Here is a 22,679-nt window from a genome sequence, read left to right on the forward strand (position 1 = left end):
TGTGCATCAGTGTCCCTGTGCTGAAAAATGTCAGCAGGGGCACTTTAGTTGAATGAGCTTTACTTAATGTGCCCCCACCGCCATTTTTCAGTGCGGAGATGCTGATACACATGACGCTGGAGTCTGCTGGAGCGCAGTAATTACCATGCTCCAGCAGACTTGATTAATCGCTACCACACTCCAACGCACTGTAATTACAGAATGTCAGAGCAGCCTCGCTGCATGTGTATAGGTGCCCCATAATTCTAATATTCTCCCCATATCATCTTGCTCACTTGCAGCCATAAGTACTCATACAAAGGATTGAAAGAGACATTCTTGGCCCTCAAGTTCAGTCCAAAGCTGAACTACAACATCATGGGGACTGGATGTTTTAGGATCTGGAAATGTGCCTGAAACTCCCAAGTTCACATGTCTGTGGATCTAAACTTTCCTGAAGCTTGAAAAAAATGTGGACCTGGGATTCTTGTTCACAACTGTCTTTTAGAGACATGAGGAGGGAGAGAAATAGCAACCTATGGCCTACTCCCCCCCGAGAAAAGACCTGCGCTATCTACAGACCAAGCTGTAGCTCAAGGTTTGGATTCTTAAGTCACCTCAAGACCTGTCAATGAGCTGTAGTAGAGACTATCCTCAAATCGAGGGACTGCCAAGACCTTTCTAAATGAATTGAGTAGGGTCATGTGCACCAAATGCTCTTTTGAGCTGGCTTTAAGGAACACACAGCATCTACATCTGAAGTCCAGGGCCTCTGTTGGCCAACTTTTAATATATATAGAAATAAATTAATTTCTATGTGCTGAAAGAGCACAGAACTGGGAAGTTAGACCTGATTTTTAATAGCACCCCAACACCTGTTCCCCCCTTTAAAATATTTAAAAGAATCATATAAGACACATTAGCCATGTCCAACAAACGTGGCCATGCGGCACCACGTACTGCACATTCAGCTGTTCTGCATGCTACAAGATAGTGGAGAGGGGGTGACTGGGAGATCCTGGGGTTAAAAAAAAACAGTAAAAAAAAAAGCGGAGTAGTGCATGTGGGGGCAACACACACTGCTCAAAACCAGAGCCTGGCTGATCAGAACCACACTGGCTGCCAGTCAGGCTCCAAGCAGCAGGATTGCTGCTGCTACAGCACCAGGAGGCCCCCAGGGTCCTAGGTAAGGCTGCTGGACCCCAGCCTGCCCTACCCCACTCTGACCTGCTGTGCCCCAGAGGGTGCATGGCACAGGCATTCCCCAGGGATAAGTAGTAGTGGCACAAGGTGTGACACTCCTTCTTTTCCCTGGGGAAACAAATGTCCACGCTTGTGTGGACACGGCCATCAACTGCAAAAGACCTATTTTGGCCAATATTAAAAGAAAAAAACACAACCCCTCACCCCAATCATATCCATACTTCAGCATCAAACTGGACCCTGCAAAGATTTTTATTAGGTTTTCATTTTTTTAAAGGTTAAAAAGAAATTGAGATCTATTGGGATGGAAAGGGAAGTTAGCAAGTACTGCCAAATACAAAGAACTGCCCTTGATGCTTAAAATAACTGTGAGATCTCCATAGGATTAAAGCTCACAATCACAAATACTTTAATGTGCTTCTGTTTACACCACACAATGAAGAGTATTCAACTGCTCTGGGGGCTAAAATATTGGAAATGTCTCTGGAATTCATACTCCAGGGTAATTAAAATTGCATGTAGACAGTTAGCCATTCAGACATTATTCATAACAATATTTGCATTGCATTAATAATGCCAGAGCTCTATATTGCAAAATGGTATTGGTTTGTGTTCAAACAGACCCCAGTTTCTGGGTAAGCTAAAACTTGTCCATATCCCAGGCACAATAAATTATTGAAGCTGAAAGCAACCTTAACCCCAAGCTCCTTTTTCAGAAACAGAATAAACCACTGCAAACCGTAAATTGCATCTAAATTAATTTTGGATGGTTGGCAACATTTCTGGAATTGAGTAAAATAGGCTGCTTTCCTGTGACTCATTTCTGCCTTCACTTTAGGAGTTTCTGTATCTTAGTCACCCTCCCACTGTGCATATACGCCAAGCTCTGGGGATCAGTAAGTGAGCAAGCATCTGCTTTCAATTTGAAAGACCACTGCTATTAGCCATTAGTTAGCCGTTACTTTCAGTTCTGCAAAGTAACAGAATCCCAACAGCAAAAAGTTGTTTAACTCAATTCTCTTAGCCAATACTAACCTATCTGAGAACCCCTCTTTCTGTTTCAACTATTATTAAATAGGGCTGTAAACTTCACAAGAGGTCTGATCCAGCTACCATTAAAGTTGCACTTAGTTTTGCCGTTAATTTCAGTGGCTGCAGAATGGGTCCTAAGTTTAGTGTGTCAGCAGCCCTTTTCCAATAGGTACCTATTTTAGGCTGGAACTGTGATTATAGATACCTGCTGCTGATGAATAGTGGTAGTAAAGCTAGCATTTATTCTTCCTATTTCCATTTAACTCAACTCTACTGGTGTTTTGGAAATATAATGATTTATGTATTATTAAGGCTGGAATTTTCAAAAGGTACCTACTGGAATTAGATGCTCAAATCAAACTGAATTTCAGCGGGTGCTTGGGGCCTAATTTCTTTAGGTCTCCTTGCAAATTCCAATTTAAATGCTAAGGGAGAGTTAGGTACTTTAAATTTTAACTGCAATACATCACAGGTGATACTAAAGTTCTGAAAATTTACACCAGCTAAGGTTTTGTGTACTTACACACATTCAAAATCAATGAGGGCTGTTGAGTGATGGTATTAATGTCACATCATTCACAAGCCTCAAAGCTTTAAAAATAAGGGGAAGGAAGACAGGCAGATATCACAGATTTTGCATATCCACATAATAAATATTCATTCATAAATAAAAGGCAATACACATTTCATCACAACTATAATTCTGGTCCAAAAGGAATTATATTATTCTACCAGTATTCTCAGAGCACAGTATAAAAAGTCATTACTGGGAACCTATGTAACTCTTGTTTCTTTTTCAAAAGGTTTCTGAGTCAGGAAATGTTTGACAGAATTGCTATTTCTCAAAACCTGGGGTGTTCCCCCTGGCCATCCATTCATGGGCTGAACACCATAAACTGAGACAGACTGACTTGAAAGATAGGTAAAACAAATGCCATCTGTCAAAAGGAAAATAAATGTGTCTGATATAGCACTACAGATAAGAACTAGAACAGAGCCCATTACAACTTCCTGCACAGGGCTCAGTGACAGTAATGCAAATGATGGTAAATGCAAATTATGTTCTATATTTGCAAGTATTATTATGATCCTTGCATTTCCTTTACCTTTTAACTTGATATATACACCAGTGGCCATGCATTTCATCGTATGCTTATGAAACCAATGGCAGCACTGACCTGAGGAGCGATATATTCTGTGTTGTGGGAAAAGAGAAAGAGTTAAAATATTTCATTCAAGTTATGCATTTGTATCGCACTCCAAATCCTAGCATATCCACTCTAATCTAGAAAACTGTAGGTTTATCTGCCTTCATTACATGCATGCAATCATTAAGAGATAGATCATAGACAAACCCCTTTTATACAAAACTTCATCCCAAAGGGCTCAGTCCAAAAGGGGACCTGAATCTGAATGTCTTGTTTTAATTTGAAAAAGTACTCCCTTCTTCTTTGTTATGCTCATCTGGAATTATAATTATTAGGATATGCACACCTGACTAAGCTGAACCGCAGCGTTCTGGGTAACAAAATTCAGTGTGCTCATACCTACACCATGTAATTAGGACAGGGGTCAGCAACCTACAGCCTGCAAGCTGGACCTGGCCAACAGAGCCACTAAATCTGGCCCACGGAGTGAGGGGTTCAGTGGCATTCCAATGGTGGCAGGTTTCAGCAGCATTCTGGCAATAGAGGACTCCACCCGCCACACCACAGTTGGGTGGTAGGATGCTTTGCCCAGACCACAGCACAGAGAATCAGCAGCAGCTAGGTTCTACTGCCAGCCCACCTTGGCCTGAGCTAGGTCGTTCCCGCCTGCTGCTAAAAAATGTTGCCAACCGCTGGGTTAAGAGACTGACTGTCATGATAAGAATCAGTCTGCACCTGGCCACATCTACAGTTTGGCTTCTCCACCAGTGTCACCTGTCAGCTCATTAGCCTCGACCAGAGCAGAATGAATTCAGGAGGAACAAAGGTGATGCAGCAGATCAAAACCAATCTGCTGAATGGTGGGGTTTAAAAAAAAAGTACTTAGTCCTGCTGACAGGACTTACTTCTGTGCTAGCAAGATGCCAATGACAAGTCACAGCATGGCAAAGTTAGCCATATGAGGAAAGCTGAAGGAAGCTTAAGGAGATCCAGGGACAGCAGCAGGTCAGATGAGCTTTTGACCCCTGCTACCATTTTGGCTGCAGGTCTTCACATAAATGTGGTGCAGGGAGATATTACTCAGCTTTGGCATCTGGAGTAGAGGTCTGGACCCTAGAATCCCTTACACAACACTCATGGTTGCATGTAGCTGCACATCAACCAATCTAATACTGAACAATCATGTACAGATTGGAGCATGATATTTTCCTAGTAAGAGAGAGTGAGGACAGCTGGTCCTAGGTGGATGCGACTCGACAACAGCTTAGAGTTGTAGGTCCTGGGTAGGTCCAAGCTCATGATAGAGTCAAGCTTCATCTTGCAAAGTCTAGATTAGTTGTTATTTCCTGCTAATGGATGCAGCTGCCATCTTTAACAACTCTGATACAGGTCTGCAATGCCTGGATTCCCAAATTGGAGGACGGGAGCCATGCATCCCCTGCTATGCAAGTACAGAAGGCAGAAACCACATGTGATGGACACATGCACAACTTTAAGCAACACATCACTGAGCTGACTACAGGCTTCCTCAGTGACTTTAGAGTGTCAAGTGGTGTTCCACATTGCCTTACAAAAATTTCATCTAGGCTTTGAGGCATTTGAATTAATACCATGCGACTAAGATCAAACTACATAGCAGGGCTAAGGGAAATAACTTACAGCTGCCATAAATCCCAGTTTGGCCCAGATCATACTAGATGCTAAAAATCAGTCTCAGTAATTTCAGTTCCAAACGGTGCTTTGAGGTTACAGCACAACACATGGTGGTCTGTCACGTGTACTTCTGTCAGCTGCTCAGCAACCTTCTCATCACAGCCCCGTGGCTGCCTCCTAACTGCAACTGCTTGCCCAGCTTCTGCTACCTACCTCCCCTGCATTAATATTTTAATGACTCGCCTTACATAAATATTAAGCAGTAAATGTAGAAGAAGGACCTTATAAACACAGCAGCAAAATACTATTAAAAATATTAGACTCAAATTGGGAGATTCTGGCAGCAAATACAGACCTAATCCTATTCTGGACTCACTAACTGATCATACTGCCACTGGAGGACTTGTTTTAGTGGAAGCTGTTACATTCATTCAGCGCAGTAACTGAAATTAGGAAGTCTGAGTAAGAAATAAAAATAGTTTGTTCCTTTTTAGTCATGCAAGGAAGAGAAAGAATTTCCCCTGCTGTACCCACAAGACTGTGTGGACTGGTGACAGCAAGACACACTAGACATCAGCCTGACCAAAAGAAATAAATGCACATGACATGATGCCACTGTTTAAGAGGTGAATAAGATTTAAATAGCGGTAATCCCCAAGAAACAATCTAGCATTCAGGTCACCAGCAACCAAGGTTGTTAACTCCTGTGGGGATTAATATTTAAAATGATTATGTCTGACAGATATTTGCTGAACAGGCACTAGCCTGTAATGCTCTGCACTAAAACAGCAAGAAACAAAAGTGTATTTATGTACAAATTAGAGTTGAGGTTTCAGAGATTGGACATAAACGTAACCCACTTGCCTCCTTCTCTTACAAGTTATCTTTCTCTTTCACTCACAGTTTCCTGGCAGGACATTTTCTCCCCTGTACTGATAAATAAAGGTTCTGACTGCTACAATATTTGGGGGCATTTTTACATGTGCTTTGGGAGGCGCTTTAATTAGCAAGTGCTTTTAATTAAAAGCATCCGAGCATCACGTGTGTCAGTGTTCCCCAAGCTGAAAAATGGTAGCGGGGTGCAAAGTGCCCTGCCGCCATTTTTAAGTGCAGGGACACTAATACATATGAGGCCAGAGTCTGCTGAAGCACGTTATTTCCATGCTCCAGCAGACTCAATGAACTGAGTCTGCTCCAAGGTGCTGGATTTCCAGCACGTCAGAGCTGTTCCCTGCACATCTATAGGAGCCCTTGGATTCTGCTCTGTTACAACTGTGACACCTAAGAAACAGAGGGAAGAATTTAGCCAGTTTTTTGTCAACACAAAAACTTCTGGTGTTTTGCCAGGATCTCCCACATGGAGTCCACATGTTATGCATCCTATTTTTCCAGTGCTTAAACTAACTAAGATCTGTCTTTTACCGGGAGTTAACTTATTGCATTGAATGTGTTGATGTTTCCAAGGTTTTCCCAACTAGTCCAGATTTCTTGGGCTGGTATTGCTAGTGGGCTTAGTGACAAGTGAAGCGTGCTGGTCTGATTCCCAGCCACCCTTTCATCTGCACTATCATCTATCTAGTTTGTTGATTCGGGTCTCAGTCACACCAATATAAATCCAGAACAAGTCCAATAAGTCTACAGAGTTGCCCTGGATTTGCACCAGTGCAATGAAAGCAGAACCTGGCCTAGGACAACTTAACTTTAATTATACTAGACAGGATATCTGGGGTCCTGGTACATATATATAGGAAATAAGATGAAGCAAATGGGGTGATGGAGAAAAGGAAAAAAAAATGAGGTCTGATTCTCCTCTGGAGCTATATTTATACTGTCATGAGTCCACAGGCAGAAACACGCTAGAGGATGCTCTGGCGACCCTGAAGGCACCTGGGGCCAGGGGAAGATCGTGTGAAATATTCTGGAGACAGTGACCCATAGTGGGCAGCTAGAGAGGGGGCTCCCTATGACGAGAGGGAACGGAGGTCCCTGGTTGAGGAAGCTAGCTGTGACAGAGGAGGAGTCTGACCCCGGGAGATCACAGGAATTGTTATTAGGGCTAGGCTGTAGTCTGAACATAGGGCAAGGATGTCAGTTTTGTTTTACCATGCTTTGTTGCCAAAGCACTTGGTCATTTTTTCTTTTTTATACCATTTGTTCTTCCATGTAATAAACCCTTCTGTTTTTCTGTTATTTTACTAAAGTACCAATGGTAACTCATGGTTTCTGGCAAATTAATAACCTGGGCATCCCTCTTCAGCAAATAATCTTACACAAATCTCTGGAAGCACTCCATTACCTCAAAGTTTTGTCACATATACCAAGGTATACATATGTCATCTGATTTCAGTGAAGATGCTCCATCTACTTGAATGGAGAATCTTGTTCAGTACATGTAAAAGACAGGTCTGGTGAAGAAGACAAAAGCAGCAAAGACGTATCGAATCAAAACCCACCCGGCAGACAGGTGGAACAGAAACCGAGTACCAGCCTAGCTCCAAACAGGCTTTCCACAAGGGTAGCATAACTAGGGGTAGGCGACCAGGCACTATCCCCAAGCGTTGACCTAGAGGGGGTGCCCCAGGTCCCCTCCTCTCTCTCATGCCATATCCCTGTCTCCCTGCCCTTTTGCTGCTTTCCCACCCCCCTGGTCCATGTACTCTCTCTTGCTGCCAAATCTGTATCTTGAAGCAGTTTGTGTGGACAAGTGGTAAGCGTAAGCACACCAGTTACCTTTGGTCATGGCAGCCCTCCCTGATCTCTCTTTCTCACCCCTTTACTGCATCCACTTCTTTTCTCATCACTGAATTTGCTGCTTGTGGTAGTCTGTGACAATGGGAATTGGTGGTGATGGCAACAGGGTGGTGGAGGGAGGAGCAGTTGCAGTAGGTGGGCATAAAAATGAGAGAGCAGGCCTCAGCACAGAGCTGGCAAGGCTGGAGCAGCAGCTTGGGTGCTGCAGAGAAACAGTTCAAGGGCAGAGAAGCAGGTCAGAAAAGGGGGATGCTGGCCCAGGGCGCTAACCATAGTAATTATGCCTGTGTCACTGCGATTACTAACTGAGGAATAGGACAAAAAATGAAGCTAGAGACTAAGGACCAAATTCTGCTCTCAGCTACAGCTGTGTGAGCACAGGGTAGTCAACTGAGGGTGCAAGTCAGAGCACAATTTGGTTAGGAACAGGAAACACTGAAAGAAAGAAACAACTTTTGAGTTAACAGCTACGTTCTTCCCAGGAACTGGTATTTGCTATATTTTTTTAATATTTGGGCTAAGTTTATACTCCTAAGAAGGAAATACATTTGAGTAGCTATGTTAACTTTTGGATAGGCATCTAGCTGGGGTCAACTGACCCCAGCAGTCTTTCCTGCCTAGGCAGGGGGTTGGACTCAACGATCTGTTGAGGTCCCTTCCGACCCTAGCATCTATGAATCTATGAAACTGAAGTACTCCGTGGGCGCATCTACAGGAGATGCTGACTGCACAATACCCTGATACTACTGTACAGTAGTAATGCATGGCAAAAACCATGCCGAGACGCTACTGCGCAGTAGTATTACAAGGCTTATTTATACAAGTACTAAATAAATGCTCAGTAACCACTGTTCAATACCACCTCATGTAGACGTGTCCCATGATAACAAGGGCCGGTGTCTCGATGACTAACCTAGAAGGTTCGTGGGCCAGGTACACAGTAAGGACATTTAAAATGGACCCAAGTCCCATGAAAGAAGCAAACTAATCAGCAGAAATATGCCATAAAACTTTCAGTAAGTTAGTACTGAAATATGTATTTAAAAATAAATCTCAAATATTCTGAGAAAAATCCCCTGGTCCCAAATTTTATTGATATTCATCTGACGTCTCAGCTGTTAGAAGTTCATTTCCCTCTGGCTTGAAGGAATCTGTTTGCAGGTTTAGTTTAAATATAAGCCTAAGCAGCACTTCTTCCTTGTGAACTCTCACAAACCAATCAATGTTTCAATCCTTTCTGAAAGGCAACAAAAATGGTAACCCCCTCTATTCAAATGTGGGTTCAATTACACCTGGAAGTAAAACCAGTTAGGTGGTTAGCCAGTAGTTCACACAATACAAAGAAAACACATTTCATTAAACATGGAATCCAGTGAAGTTACTTAAAGGATGACTTAAGCTTGTTGATTAATCTACTGCACTTAAAACAGTGCCCTTGGCAGACTGGCTTAATTGTGCTAAAATTATCTGTAACACTTCACTGCTATGTGGGTTTGATGTCCAGTCACCGGGCTACTGGAAAATTAGACCTCTTCTTATTCAAAGCAATGCCTCTAGTTGCTTAGGGGACTAAGTTAATAGATTCCAAAAGTAATTCAGGCCAGACAATCTTTTTCACAAAACAGGTCTGATACATCAGGGCCACCCCAGCAGGGTGGTAAGTATGTTAAAGTGTCCTCAGAGCTAATACAGAATATGAAAACCTCTTGAGGGAGACAACAAACTATTAGACAAGGGCTACACTGTGCAAGGTGCTGTACAACCTTGGAATAAAAAAAACAGACTGGTTTTACTTTCAGGTTCAACTCCAAAGAGTTTACACTAGAGAAGTCAAATTCATCTGGCCCTGAAGACTGGATGAGTGGCTTGGAGCTGGTTGGCAGACCAGACTGGACCACAGATTGGCCCCATATTCCAAATCCAGTTCATGCCCTGGAGCAGCTGGAATGGGCACTATGTGCAATACAGTTCTGCTCTGGCTGCTCTAGGGCTGTGTTGCATGCAGTAGCTGCTCTGCCACTCTGGAGCTATGCTGTACAGCCCTGGAGTGGATGCAATGTACAGCATGGCCCCAGTGCAGTGGAAAGGCATGCAGCTACTCCACCAATCCAAGATGCAAGCTGGAGTGGCTGCTAAGTGTGATACATGGGGCCATCCGGTGTGCCCCATATGTTGTCTGTGGATCAACTCAGCAACCTAACCTTTAAGTTTCTGTAGGCATGATGGCAAAGGGGAGTTTTGACAATGGCTATGAATGAGGACAATGAGATATCTTTGTGTATGCTTCTGGGTAGCTCCTCCCAAGTGGGTGCATGTGGGAGAGGGAAGCATGAGAGAAAGAAGAAAGGTGCTTGTTTGAAAAATCTAACAAGGAACAATAGAAGCTGGCAGCACCTGGAAGCTAGGGCACCCACAGGTAGCAGCAAACCTGAACAAGAGATAATAGAAAGGGTGGATATAGGTTTATATATACAGCTGAGTTAGGAGGGATATTCTGGCTCTATGGTAAATATATATATATATCATATTTCTAGAAAAAATCAATCTTTCTGAATTAGAATAAGATGGAAATGCAAGATTTTCACAAGATTTTCCACAAAATAGACATTAAAAAAATCCATTTTGGAAAAAAATCAAAACAGAATTAAAAGAAAGAAACCACCTCTGGGGATGGCTTTAGCTACCATACTAGGTAGTATTCTCAGGGATGCACAATTTTTCCTATTGAAGCTGTTCTACTTGGCACAAACATGCACTAAAGTAGGGACTGGAATTCAGGTGGCTACTTTCCACATGAATATCCTACCTACCCGGCTAGAGAGTCCCTTTCTCTCTCCCGAATGTTGAATGTTTAAGCATTCTATACATGGCAAAACTGTTCCAACAAGAGGAAACGAGAGTATGGTACCCCAGAATACCTCAAAACCTGGTGGTTAGGACACACATTTGGGAAGCAGAAGACAAATTCAAATCTACTCTCTGCCTACTTTACAGTAGCAATGAAAACCCAGGTCCCTTACTTCCCAGGACCACAACCCCTTGGCTACTGGAGAAAAAGGGAGGTTTCACCACATTTAGAGACCTAGGCCTTCATTTGCTTTGCTTTTTTTAAAAAAACAAGTGCTCCAAGTCAAAATGTTTGTTTCAGGTTGAAGGAAACATTTTGTTTAATATGAAGTGAAATATCAGAATGTTCAGTTTCTGATTTGGTGAGAAAACCAAAATATTTCAAAAGTAATGTGATCTGAACTAAATGTACTACTGCTGTTACTTGATTCAGCTGTTCAACTGAAAAGTTAGTGCCCTGCATCTCAGGTAACAGGCAATAATACCTCAAAAAACTGCACTGATATCATCATGCTAAGCATGGTATAAATGTGAAAGAATGTGTTTGCTAATGGTGGATGGGGCAAGCAATATGACTTTCAGCTACTAATTATTGTGGCCTCAAAATCTCAGGGATCAGGGCACTGTAAAAACCAGAACCAGAGACAGCCCTTCCTCAAAAACCTCGCAATCTAGGAGTTTCACAAACACTTTAGGCAAGGGTACTTCTATAATGACACCAGGGAGAAAACTTGTCACCGTTTTTGGAAGTTGGATCACTGAATCCTCCTCCACAGTTCTACTGATTGTACACACACTTTGGCTAGTTCATCATTTGCTAAAGCATAATAACCATATTTACCCAAGTAAAAGACAAGGTCCCCCCATGCCTGCCATTTAACATGGAGAAGAAAATCCTCATTTTGGATCTGAGTACTGATACAGGGCAGGTGTTGGCTGGTATTGCCCAGAGCCAGAGCTGCAGCCTGCCCCAGGCTAGGGCTGGGCCTGGAGTTGCTGCCAGTATTTCTGCCTGGAGTCAGCAGCCACAGAGTCAGCAGCAGCTACAGTGGGTCTGGATCTGGGGCCAACGGTGCAGGTCAGGAATCAGGCAACAGCATGGGTCAAGGTCAGATCTGCCATTGCTGCCTCGTCAGGACAGGACTGAAGCCAGAGCTGCTGCTGATGCCTGGACAGGGCTGAGGTCAAAGGCACTGTACACTCCATGCCCCTGGACTGAGCAGGCACCAAAGCACAGGGTAAGTGGTGGCAGGGAGGGCAGCTGGTGAGGATGGCAAGTGGAGGGAGGTTAAGTAGTGGGGAGGGCAGGTGGCAGGGGAACAGATGGGGGGTGGGGGAAGGGAAACAGGCACCAGGGAGGGCAAGTGGTGAGAAGGGCAGGTGGGAGGAGACAAGGGGTGGGGATCAGGCTGCCCCCCACTTATCCCCTTCCACTGCTTTCCCCACCAAAGCCATGGAGGGGTTGGATTTAAGATAATCCTCCAGTAATTAGATTCTATGCTGTACATGGAAAATTCTTAAATTGAAAGTTGTCTTGGATTTGGATAAATACAATAGATGTTAGTATATCTGTACAAATTATCACACTGAAATTTGCTCCTGATGTTTGGCTTAAAAAGGTACTGATTTATGCCACCACTAGCACCTGTCAAGCCAGCTGATGTTTGCAAATCTCTGGATAATTTTCAGATTTTCTTGGCTCAACAGAATGGATGATCAACTGTTCCATTTTGCAGAATTACTGTGTATTTTGGCAATGAGTGATTGTAAGAGTACCAAGCAAAAATCTTAACTTATTATTTTACTTATCATGTCATTCTTATATAGGGAGAACTCTTGAGTTTTTGTAAAAAGAAATTGTGCCTTCATATGGCATGCAATATACATCTCGCAAAAAAGGCTAACCACTGATAATCAGTCTTGTAATTAATCACAATTGCTAATCCCTTTGCAGTGATGTAGTATGGTCCAGATCACAAACATTTTATTATGAGGAAGCATCTATTTTCTATGCATCTGTACAATGCTTACCACAACTGGGGCTTTTCTCAGATTTGCACTTACTTGATGCTAAAACAACAATTTCTTCTTTTTTGGAGAAAGTTTGATCTTGGTCACACTGCCTTCGGACTTCAAAGCTTTCAAAGAGCAAATTTTCATGTTTTCACTGGAAAAGATGAGCAGACCATCTGTGAAATATTTGGCTGGCTGAGCCAGAGGTTCAGTCCTTGTCAGAACAACTAGAAAGAACTGATTGCTAAACTCCCCCAACATTTAGAAGCAGCCAGAAGTTGCTCAACCTGGTAGTGCTGATACACTTACAAAAGATTTCCTATGTACTGGTTGATGGCTTGATGGGATCAAAGGGAAAGATTAACTGAAAGTGAGCTTTCTTCAAGACTGCAAATAAACAAGGTATTCAATTACCTGGGAGGATCTGGAGTTACCCACCAGAACCAAAGACTTTCCTCTTGATACAGAAGAGATAATATTGCAATGTGCTGACTTGACATGTAGTCTTGTCTGTAGTTAGTATTTTATGTTGTGAACTATAAGGAAGTGAAGTATATAAAATACCTGATTTATGTAAGAATCTTTGGAATGCATGTATTCCTGCATTAATCCCCATGCCCGGCAGTCTGACAGTGATTAAGCCTACTCTGGTAAAATATTTATAACTTGTTGTTCATTCAAACTTACGGACAAAAAGACCATGAGGAAACGTACACATCTACTGGAGATCCACAGGCCTATAATCTGAATATACATGGTAAAGTCCTGGCCCCAAGATAATAGGAGTTTTGCCACTGACTTCTATAAGGCCAGGGTATTATGCATCATTTCTACTAATTTACAAGACAACAATAATACTTTTCCTTGGATTTTCTCATTCTTAAGTGCAGATCTAAATGAAGACTAAAACTTCTAGATATTTACAGTCCATATCCTTTGTGTTTGCCATTTAAACTATAAAAACTAATTACTGACTTACATAAGAAATACCATCTACAACATTTATCAAGCCTTGTAATCATCTATCAGCCTTATCACCACCACCACCACCACATTCCTTCAGGTTGATGTGCAGCCATGGAGTGAGACTTTTTGCATTCAGGAAAGTCAGTCCTTGAGTTGAAAGAAAATTGATTCCTCTGAGATGGTACTGAACTGACAGCCTAAGAGACTGTGTTTTTATTGTTTATTAACAAACTCTCTGGCATAGGCACATTTTACCACACTGCTCTGTCACTACAGTGACTTGGAAGGACAACAGGGTACATTAACCTACATGTGCATTCTGTCCTTCCCTCCTCTGTCAATATTTCCAATATACTGCTGACTGTAAGGAATAGGAAGTCCATTAGGAACTGGAAATCAGCCCCTTTCACAGAAGCCACCACACAATCATTAGATGGTAAGGGCTTTCCATCATTGCTGACACAATATGCATTCTGGCCAATTACGCACATGAGAAAGGCTTCAGATCCCATTCTTACTAATCTCCAGGCCCACTCTATCCCCCCGACTGCCTAATAGTGATGTCTCTGAGTAGTCATGCAAAGTCTTTTCTTATAGGTACTGCCTTTATACAATGATCAGTATTATAAGATTGTTCCTCAGTCTGAGATAGGGATACATACTTTCCTTCCATAAATACTTCACTGTAACAGAAAAATGCATAGATCTCTGTTTCTTTATATTAGGCATCACAGAAATGCAACACAGATAGATGATACACAATTTAAGAACAAGATCCTAACTTTTAACCTAGAATTTAAATGTCCATATTGCTGTAGCGTCACACTAGAAGGTGTCTTGGTTTACCTGCTTACTTCTAAGCTTTCTAGAGTGTCTGTTACTGTATTATCTGAACAGCTCCAACATCTGTATGAGATGGAGAGGTGGGAACTCTTATTCCCATTTTAAAGATGGCGAAACAGTAGCCTAGAAAAATTAGGGGCAGATTTTTCAAAAGGGAGACCTTACTTTATACGCCAAACATAAGGCACATAAAATCATTGGTCACTTCTTAAAATTTAGGCCATAATGTTTTGTTCAAGATCACAGAAGTCTGTGATTTACCTGGAAACAGAAACCAGAACCCAGTCCATCTTTCCTTTTTTAACAATAACTCATTTATAAATTGAGAATTGTAAATAGGGGAGCAATTCTTAGAATTATACCTGAATAAACTAGTAGAGGATTAATATTTATTCAGTAGATAAAAGGATTTTCAATGAGCTTTCAAGAAGCCTCCATCTCTGCCAAATTAACTTGTTCCTAAACTTTCTGTTTTACAGCTATGAAGCATGCTATTCAAAGAAGTCACAAGACACAGCAATGAACAGAGGGAATGTGCCCAAAGCAGAAGCCCAGGATTAGGAGCTTAGAATCTGCTTCCTGACTTTGCTACTGAACCACTGTGTCACTTGAGAAACAAGGGGATCAGGAGACTTGCCCAACTGTAATAAGGATATTTCATTATATACCTTGCTCACGAGGGTGTTCTAAAACATTTATGGGTCTGATTCTTCTCCCATCAAACTCAGTAGAGTTTTCCCAGTGGCCTCAATGGAAGCAGCATAACGCCCAGTATCTGTAAAGTATTTCTGGGATTCTCAAACAAACACAGGATTGGAAGGGGCCTCCTGGGCATTCACAGGCAACCATTTATCCAAAATGGTCTAACAAGATCAACCACTTCAAGCCTTCTCAAACACTGCAGTCACAAAGGGCCTCATTAAAAAAATTGCCAAAGGTAGAGTAGGAGAGACAAGGGCACCACCAATGCCATGCACCACCAAGGAAATAACCTAGTGCCCCATGCCAATCTGACCTGAGAAAAACTCCTTCCCAACTGGTGATTGGTGCAACCCTGAGCACACGAGCAAGACTTTCCAGCCAGGCAGTAACATAACTAAAGGGAGCAGGGGACATTTGGGGCAGCAGCCCCAGGAACCAACATGGCAGACAGCATGCAGGAATAACTGCTGCTGCTGGTTGGCTGCACTGCCACCACAGGCAGCTGGGAGCTGTCTCTACCTGGTGCATTGGCACTGCCCAGGTCACAGAGCTGCCCTGTCCCACCTCTGCAGCCTGATAACTGAGAGTGCTAAGTCACTGCAGTCCTGCACACCCCAGCCAAACTCCTACCTCCACTCATGGGCAATATTTTAGAGGAACATAAAAAGCACACAGAAACCAATGGTGCATGCATGGTGAAAACAACTCTTCCTAGCCCATACAGGTGACCAGTAGATGGCCTGAAGCACTGGCTTTCCAAACACCTCCCACAGAGACAAAGTGTCCTTCCTACCTCTTCATAGGAGACCACTGCTGATGTCTAGTTTAACAGTTACCGCAACTTTTTAAATACAAACTGGGCAAAAAGCAAAATCAAGACCAAAGCTCTTTCTGAAATCTATGCGAATGATGGTTTCATGTGTCTCATAGTCTTCTCGCCTTCCCTCATATGTTATTTTGCATTATCTGTGCAATTTAGGTAAGACCCAGAGGCAGGGCCTGTCACCTGAACCAAAATACAACGAAAACAAAGGGAAAAAAATCCCTCAGGATTCACTGGATTTTGTATCAGGACCCTGGTCTCCATCTCGGAGGTAATGAATGAAGAATGGAAACCAACAGTATTATATAAATAAAAGTCAATGCTACAAGGTAATTAGGCAGTGTAAGTACAAAGAGCTTAAGGAGTGCCAGGCAGGGCTGAGTTGTCTTTTAAAAAAATAAAAGACAGACACTGCCTTTTTTCTTGTAGTGCCATTAAAGTCCACGCCTCAATTTCTGTCCAGCAGACAGCACAGGCCCATCAAAGATTGCTCGTTAAGCCATGGCGCAAGTCACAGCATGGATGACCCTCCCCAGCAAAACTCCCAGGTTCTCTGTGTTTACATTGAACAGGTTGTGGCTCCTGTCATTATATAAGGCAGGGCTCTTTCATGCAGTAGGAGATGAACACCCCAGAGTGCATATCTCCATGAGTCATTTCCATTGTAAATGAAAGGGCTAAAGTCACCTTGGGACTCAAAGGGTCATTTAGCTAAGGAGTTTGTTTTCCTACAAGTGATACCAGAAACACTACAGAGCAACACTTCTCCTCACCCTGCTAATTCCATGAATCAAAACTGGCAAGTATAATGACGAACATATGTTATGAGTTTACTGTTTGTGCTGTGTGCATGTGTGTGCACGCGTGAGAGTGTGTTTTACAACTGAAAAAGAGATCATGGAATGCTGCCAACTCTTGTGACATGTGATGCTTTACTCAGAGCTCCAGTGCCTGGAGAAGAGTTATTATGACAGAAATTCAACTTCTACTTAAAAAGAAAAAGCACATCTCTACCAAGGGCCAGTTTGACTCCTGATGTAAGTTGGAGCAGCCCAAGGAGTTTTCAATCCTTGTACTTTACATAGGTCACTGAACTGCACCACGCTCTTTGTGAGACAGAGTCATGCTCCTGTAGCAATCACACCAATTACCCTATAATCATGTGTAGGCATGGCACATTCCAGTGGACCCCTATTCCTGTACATCCCTTTTAAGGATACAGCGGCAAGCATGTACAGCTCCGTTTCTGTGCATTTCTCAGGGCAGTTTTTCGCCATGCATGTTTTCCTGAGCATGCTAGGGTGGACAGGGCAGTTTTCCACCTTGTAAAAGATGCTGGATGAGCAAACTTTAGCTTTTTCTATACCTACTGGTAGATGTCAGAGCACCTAAACACCAGAGCCCATACACAACCAGGCACTTCTGGTAGCTCTGGGCAGCTCCACTGTAACAGCTGTGCTGACAGTGCATACAGGGAAGGCACCAGCTGCTGAAAAACTGCCTTTCTACATGTGCCTTTCATCAGCTGCCTTATAGCGGCAGAAGCCTTATTCTGCTCAGCAGAGATGGGGTGACTCTGTCTACAGAAATGAGGGCTCTGGTGACACAGAGGTGTTGGTTGTAGCCATGTTGATTTCAGTACATAGGTAGGCAAGATTTCTTTGGGTAGATGTGATATCTTTTATTAGACCAACTAAATAGTTGTCTCCAACTATTTAGTTGGTCTAATAAAAGATATCATATCTACCCAAAGAAACCTTGCCTGCCTAGTGACACAGAGGAATTAGAACATATGTGCACTCAAAGAGATTTTCGAGCAATAGACTAGACCAGACTAGACTAGCAATAGACTAGACTTTAAAGAACACAACCTTCCAGGTATGGTAAGGGCACCAGCCATACAAGTCCTCCTAAAAAGTGTGTCAGAGCTCTACACGAGAGAAAAGTTCAATACACATTCTGCTTTGTCTCTGCCCAGGCAATCCACAACCTCAAAGGCAATGAGGACAACTCAGGGGAGGGAGCGCTGTCATTCAAGCACCTAGTAAGAACTGTATGAAACCACGATGGTCATTTTACATAAGCCAGTTACCTGCCATGAAACGATAACTCCTGAACTTTACTCCAATTCTCAGTCTTTTGCTTGCTTGCATCACACCAGCACCACTCAAACATTTAATAAACTGAAAACTGATGTTTGCTTTTTCTCCCTTTCAAAGGAAATGCTGGTGAAGTTTGACATCCCTGTATGTTTTATTAGCTAGTTATTTTCTTCAATTCTTAAAGTATCTCTATAGGCCCCCATTCAGGACCTTGGGAGCTACTCCATAGGAGACAAAGTTATTTCACAAGAGTACCTACAAACCCCAGGTCCTTATTTTTGAGTACTTTGAAAACAAGCACTTGCAAATGAGAGAGGAAAAATCGCTTGTCCTGAGAAATGAATAATGTGAATAAACATGACATACTAGATGATGCTTAGACATAGGAAGAGACAGGGACATCAGAGAGACTGGTACATGAACTACATATTATGGGGAGAAGGGGAAGGTCTGGCCCCCTGGCAGGTGGGAGACTGTTGAAAGACTGAGGAGCAGCCTCCCATGGAGCCAAGGACCTAGGAGGAAAGATGGCACAGAGCAGGGGAAGAGAGCAGAACATAACATCTGATCCTGCAAGGTACAAGTGACTTTAGCAGAAGCTGAGAGGACTTCATGGACCCAGGATAAACCTGGGAGTGGCACAGGACTAAAGGAGAACAGCAGTCTAAAGAGGCCTGTATTGCAGTGTAATTTTATAGAGGGCCCATTAGCTCTAGCCTCCACTTCAAAGAATGATGGTCATGTGAGTCACTAAAAAAGTTAGGTTTTCCGCTGAGATACAAGTCACTATGAGAACATTCCTAGTTACATTTTCCCTCAAAACCCAGTTGGCACACATACTTGGCAACTTGACAGGCTGATATGCATTTCAGCTACCCGCAGTTCTGAGACTTTTCCAAACAACATATGAAGAAATAACTGGTTTTTTTAAAGTTCTTTTAAAAATTCCTTAAGCAGCAACAAAATCTCTAAGGACTCGTAACAGTTTATAACACACAGGGAAAAAGCAATATCCCAAGAAGTAACAAGTAGAGCTCTCTTTTGAAAACGGGGCTGGTCATAATATTTTGCAAGGTGCGCTTGGCTCCAAGTGGGCAGGTATTCCATCTGGCTCACCAGCGAAGTGCATGCCCTCAGTTCTGCACTGCCGCACAAAATGAGGAGAGAGTCCCTGCCATGAAGAGCTTGCAATAAAACAGCAAAGCCCTACAACAAGTGTTCACCTCAGTCGTTCCAACAGACCTGAGTAAGGGCTACTTGCATTTGTAGTGTTCCGCTGGATGGAGCCCTAAAATAGACAAAAATCACAGGCACAGAAAAAATTGGAGAAACACAGAAAATGGGGGGGAACAGACAGCCAATGCAATGCTAGAGCTTATAATTTAATTCCTTTACAGGAAGGGCGTGCTGAATCTTGAAAAAGGAGGACATATGCACACCCCAATGCACTTCTGCATTGATAGCAGAAGAAACCAGGGAGTTGCTTAAAGATTTTAAGGAAGGTATTACAGAAGTTATGATGAGGACTGCAGGAGGAAAACAGAAGTTTAATAGCAGCATACAAAAGGAGTGTCAAATTCACCCCCACCCCGGGCCCTGAATCTGGACTGCAGGGGGGTCCTCCTGGGCCAGATCTATGGGGCCACGACTGGGCAGCAGCATGGGCCTAGGGCTGGGCAGCTACACAGAACCACATTTAGGTAATGTGGAGCTCGGGGCATGCATCGACAAGGACGCACAGGCATGCAACCAAATGGAGCCCTGGCTGGGAAAAAGCATAGAGCCAGGAGTATGCAGCTGCACACAGCTGTGTTTGGGCAATGCCATGAGCTACAGCTAGGGGCATGCAGTGGCACAGATGGGCATGACTATGTGCTGCTGTCCAGCTGGAGACCCATGCCGTGGCATGTTTCTGGATCTTCACTGGCGCATGCCCCTGGCTCCATGCTGCTACACACCCGGGCACTACTGCCAACTGCCCAGAGTTTCATGCTGCCACCTGAACATGGCTCCCTGCAGCCGCATGCCCCTGGCGTGAAGCTCTGGATGGCCTCTAGTTCCAGGGATGTGCGGCAGTGCAGAACTGAGGGCATGCACTTCGTTGGTGAGCCAGATGGAATAGTTCTGTGGGCTGCATCCAGCCCACAGGCCATATGTTTGACACCCTCGACACACTGGATAGGTTGGAAATAAAATAAGCTAGGAGGAAGTAGGAGGTTGCAAGGTGCAACTAAGCAAAGACTCTGTCAGTGGGAATGGAAGCCAGAGGAAAGATACGAGCAACTATCATATTAGGAGATGATACCACAGTTAGGTGAGAACTAAATACTTCTGCCAGGAAACTGATGTGGTTAGGACTGTGATTATTTTTCATGCATTTTTATGCCAGCAGAATTTATGTGGATGCAGTGACACCAGCCAAAGGGCCTTTTACTGATATAGTTAATTTCATCTGGGGAACAAAACATAGCCTATAGTGGCAAAAACATTCTTTTGCCTGTATAGGCCATGTCTTCCCTTGGAGGCTGGCCAGGATGGCTGTTACTGAGGAGACATGCCATCAAACAAGACCCAAAACTGCAGGCCAGGGCAACCGTGTGGACTGAGCGGCTGTCATCTGTAACAGAGATAAGAGGGGAGAGGACAGGGCTCAGCAGGAAAGACAAGAGGTTCCGTTACTGACTCGTTTATTTTTGTGGACAATTATTCCACAGCTCAGTGGAACTAGAAACCCTGAAAAGTGTCTGTTGCTGGAGCACAATACCCAGCAGAGGAAGAATGGCTGATTTAGGAAGAGCCCCTCCAGACTTCATGCCAAACAACAGGAAACTGGCTTTAATTTTAATTCTCTTGGTGGCGCCTCTGCTCAGTTACTCACCCAACTGACAATTTTAAAGTTTCCTCTCCCTGCTCCTTCTGCAGAAGCCCTGCCCTTTCTAGAACTAGGATTATTTATTTTACAATTTTACTGGCCCAGAAAACTGTCAGTCACACACATGGGCAGGATCCCATGCAAAGAGTAACTTGCAACACATGCCTACAACACAGATGTATTTGTGCCAGGTTGTAATTACAGGGAGGGAAATGCCACCCTCTGTGTTAAACCCTGAAGGGAAAGTCAATTTTTTTTTTTTTTTTTTTTTTACAATAAGAGAAGATGGAGAGGGGATTTGATAGCAGCCTTCAACTACCTGAAGGGGGTTTGAAAGAGCATGGAGCAATGGTCTCAAGTTGCAGCAAGGGAAGTTTAGGTTAGATATTAGGAAAAACACTCTCAGTAGGAGGGTAGTAAAACACTGGAACAAGTTATCCAGAGAGGCTGTGGACTCTCCATCCTTGGAGGTTTTTAGGACCTGGCTTGACAAAGCCTTGGCTGGGATGATCTAGTTGGGGCTAGTCCTGCTTTGAGCAGGGGGCTGGACGGGGTGAGCTCCTGAGGTCCCTTCAACCCTGATGGTCTATGATTCTATAATATGGCAGGTTAATACACACACCTCAGAAACTCAGGCTCGTGATGCCAAAGGATTAGAACAAAACTGTGTCTGCCCCCCTGACCAAAATATTTTATACAATGACAGCAAATGATGAAGTGAGCTTGGGCTCATGAAAGCTTATGTGCCTCTGGCTGCATTAACCTACAAGGTGCATCCCTACCCTGCACAAAATGGGACACTATAAGCCAGGGGATGGCAACATTTTAGGGCAGCGTGCCAAAAACACTCACAACCTCCACCTGTAAGACGTGGGTGTGCCAGGGGCAGATGATGGGGGAGCCCCAAGAAGTCCAATCCTTGTTGTGGCAGTGCAGCCCCAGCCCCTTCCCTGCCGTCCACCCATTGGCTCACGTGCCAAGCAAAATGCCTTTGCGTGCCATGCCCTGGCACCCATGCCAGGGGTTGCCTACCGCTGATAAACCCTCCCATTGATTCTAGTTCAAACTCCTACTCTCCTTCCATATTGACTGTGCCTGCTGTCTCCTTGACTGCAGAGCGAGGCAGCGACCCATCCTAGAGGAGGCTGAAAGATCCTAACAATAACTTCGCACAATTTTATTACGTTATTACATGAGACATGTGAGCTGGGGACTGGAGAGCAGCACCGGGGCACTTTTATTTCTTTGGGGCATTTATGTGGCGCCTGTCTAATGCCGCCCCCTTCTCTGCTAAGGGTCCCCGCTGGCTACCGAGGTGCCGGCGCCGGGCAGGGCGAAGAGGCCGAGGAGCGGTGCCCGCACCCCGAGCCGGGCTGTGGCTGGTGCCGCCGCGCGCCCCGCTCCCTTCCCGCAGGCTCCGTGGGGATGAAGCCGGGCCCCGAGCCCCAGCATCAGCGGCGCAGCCCGCACCCCGGCCGGCCGCAGCCGCACCAGCCCGGCCCGGCCCGGCCTCGGCCGCTGGCAGGGCGCCGGGCTGTCCTGGCCGGGGCTCCCCGCGCCGCCGCCTCGGGGCTCCGGCCGGGGCAAGACGCCTCCCCGCCCCGCTGCCACTTACCCAGCAGGGGCATGAGCGGCGCGGGCGGCAGCTGCTGCGGCTCCTGCTCCGGCCGCTGCGCTTGCAGTGAGAAGCGCGGGCAGAGGCCCCTCCTTCCCTTCCCTTTCGTTCCCGGCCCCAGCCCGGCCCC

The 22,679-nt window shown here is 44.3% G+C and overlaps 1 protein-coding gene across 6 annotated transcripts in view; it reads right to left on the minus strand.

The window, feature by feature from the left end:
- Positions 1–22,679, minus strand: part of SYNE3 (spectrin repeat containing nuclear envelope family member 3) — a 111,952-nt gene that overhangs the window by 84,017 nt on the left and 5,256 nt on the right. For 2 of the 6 annotated variants that reach the window (XM_059723199.1, XM_019481627.2), the window contains exon 1: positions 22,550–22,675. The exons of 1 other annotated variant lie outside the window; for it this stretch is intronic. In XM_059723199.1, the coding sequence (XP_059579182.1) occupies positions 22,550–22,562 (13 nt within the window). In that variant the 5' untranslated portion in view covers positions 22,563–22,675. Of the gene's footprint in view, positions 1–3,320; positions 3,610–12,677; positions 12,781–22,549; positions 22,676–22,679 lie in introns of those variants that run through there. 3 more of the 6 variants (XM_059723201.1, XM_059723200.1, XM_019481629.2) reach the window with 3 other exon arrangements.

This window comes from Alligator mississippiensis, chromosome 2 (assembly GCF_030867095.1).
Source record: "Alligator mississippiensis isolate rAllMis1 chromosome 2, rAllMis1, whole genome shotgun sequence".
NCBI lineage: Eukaryota > Metazoa > Chordata > Crocodylia > Alligatoridae > Alligator > Alligator mississippiensis.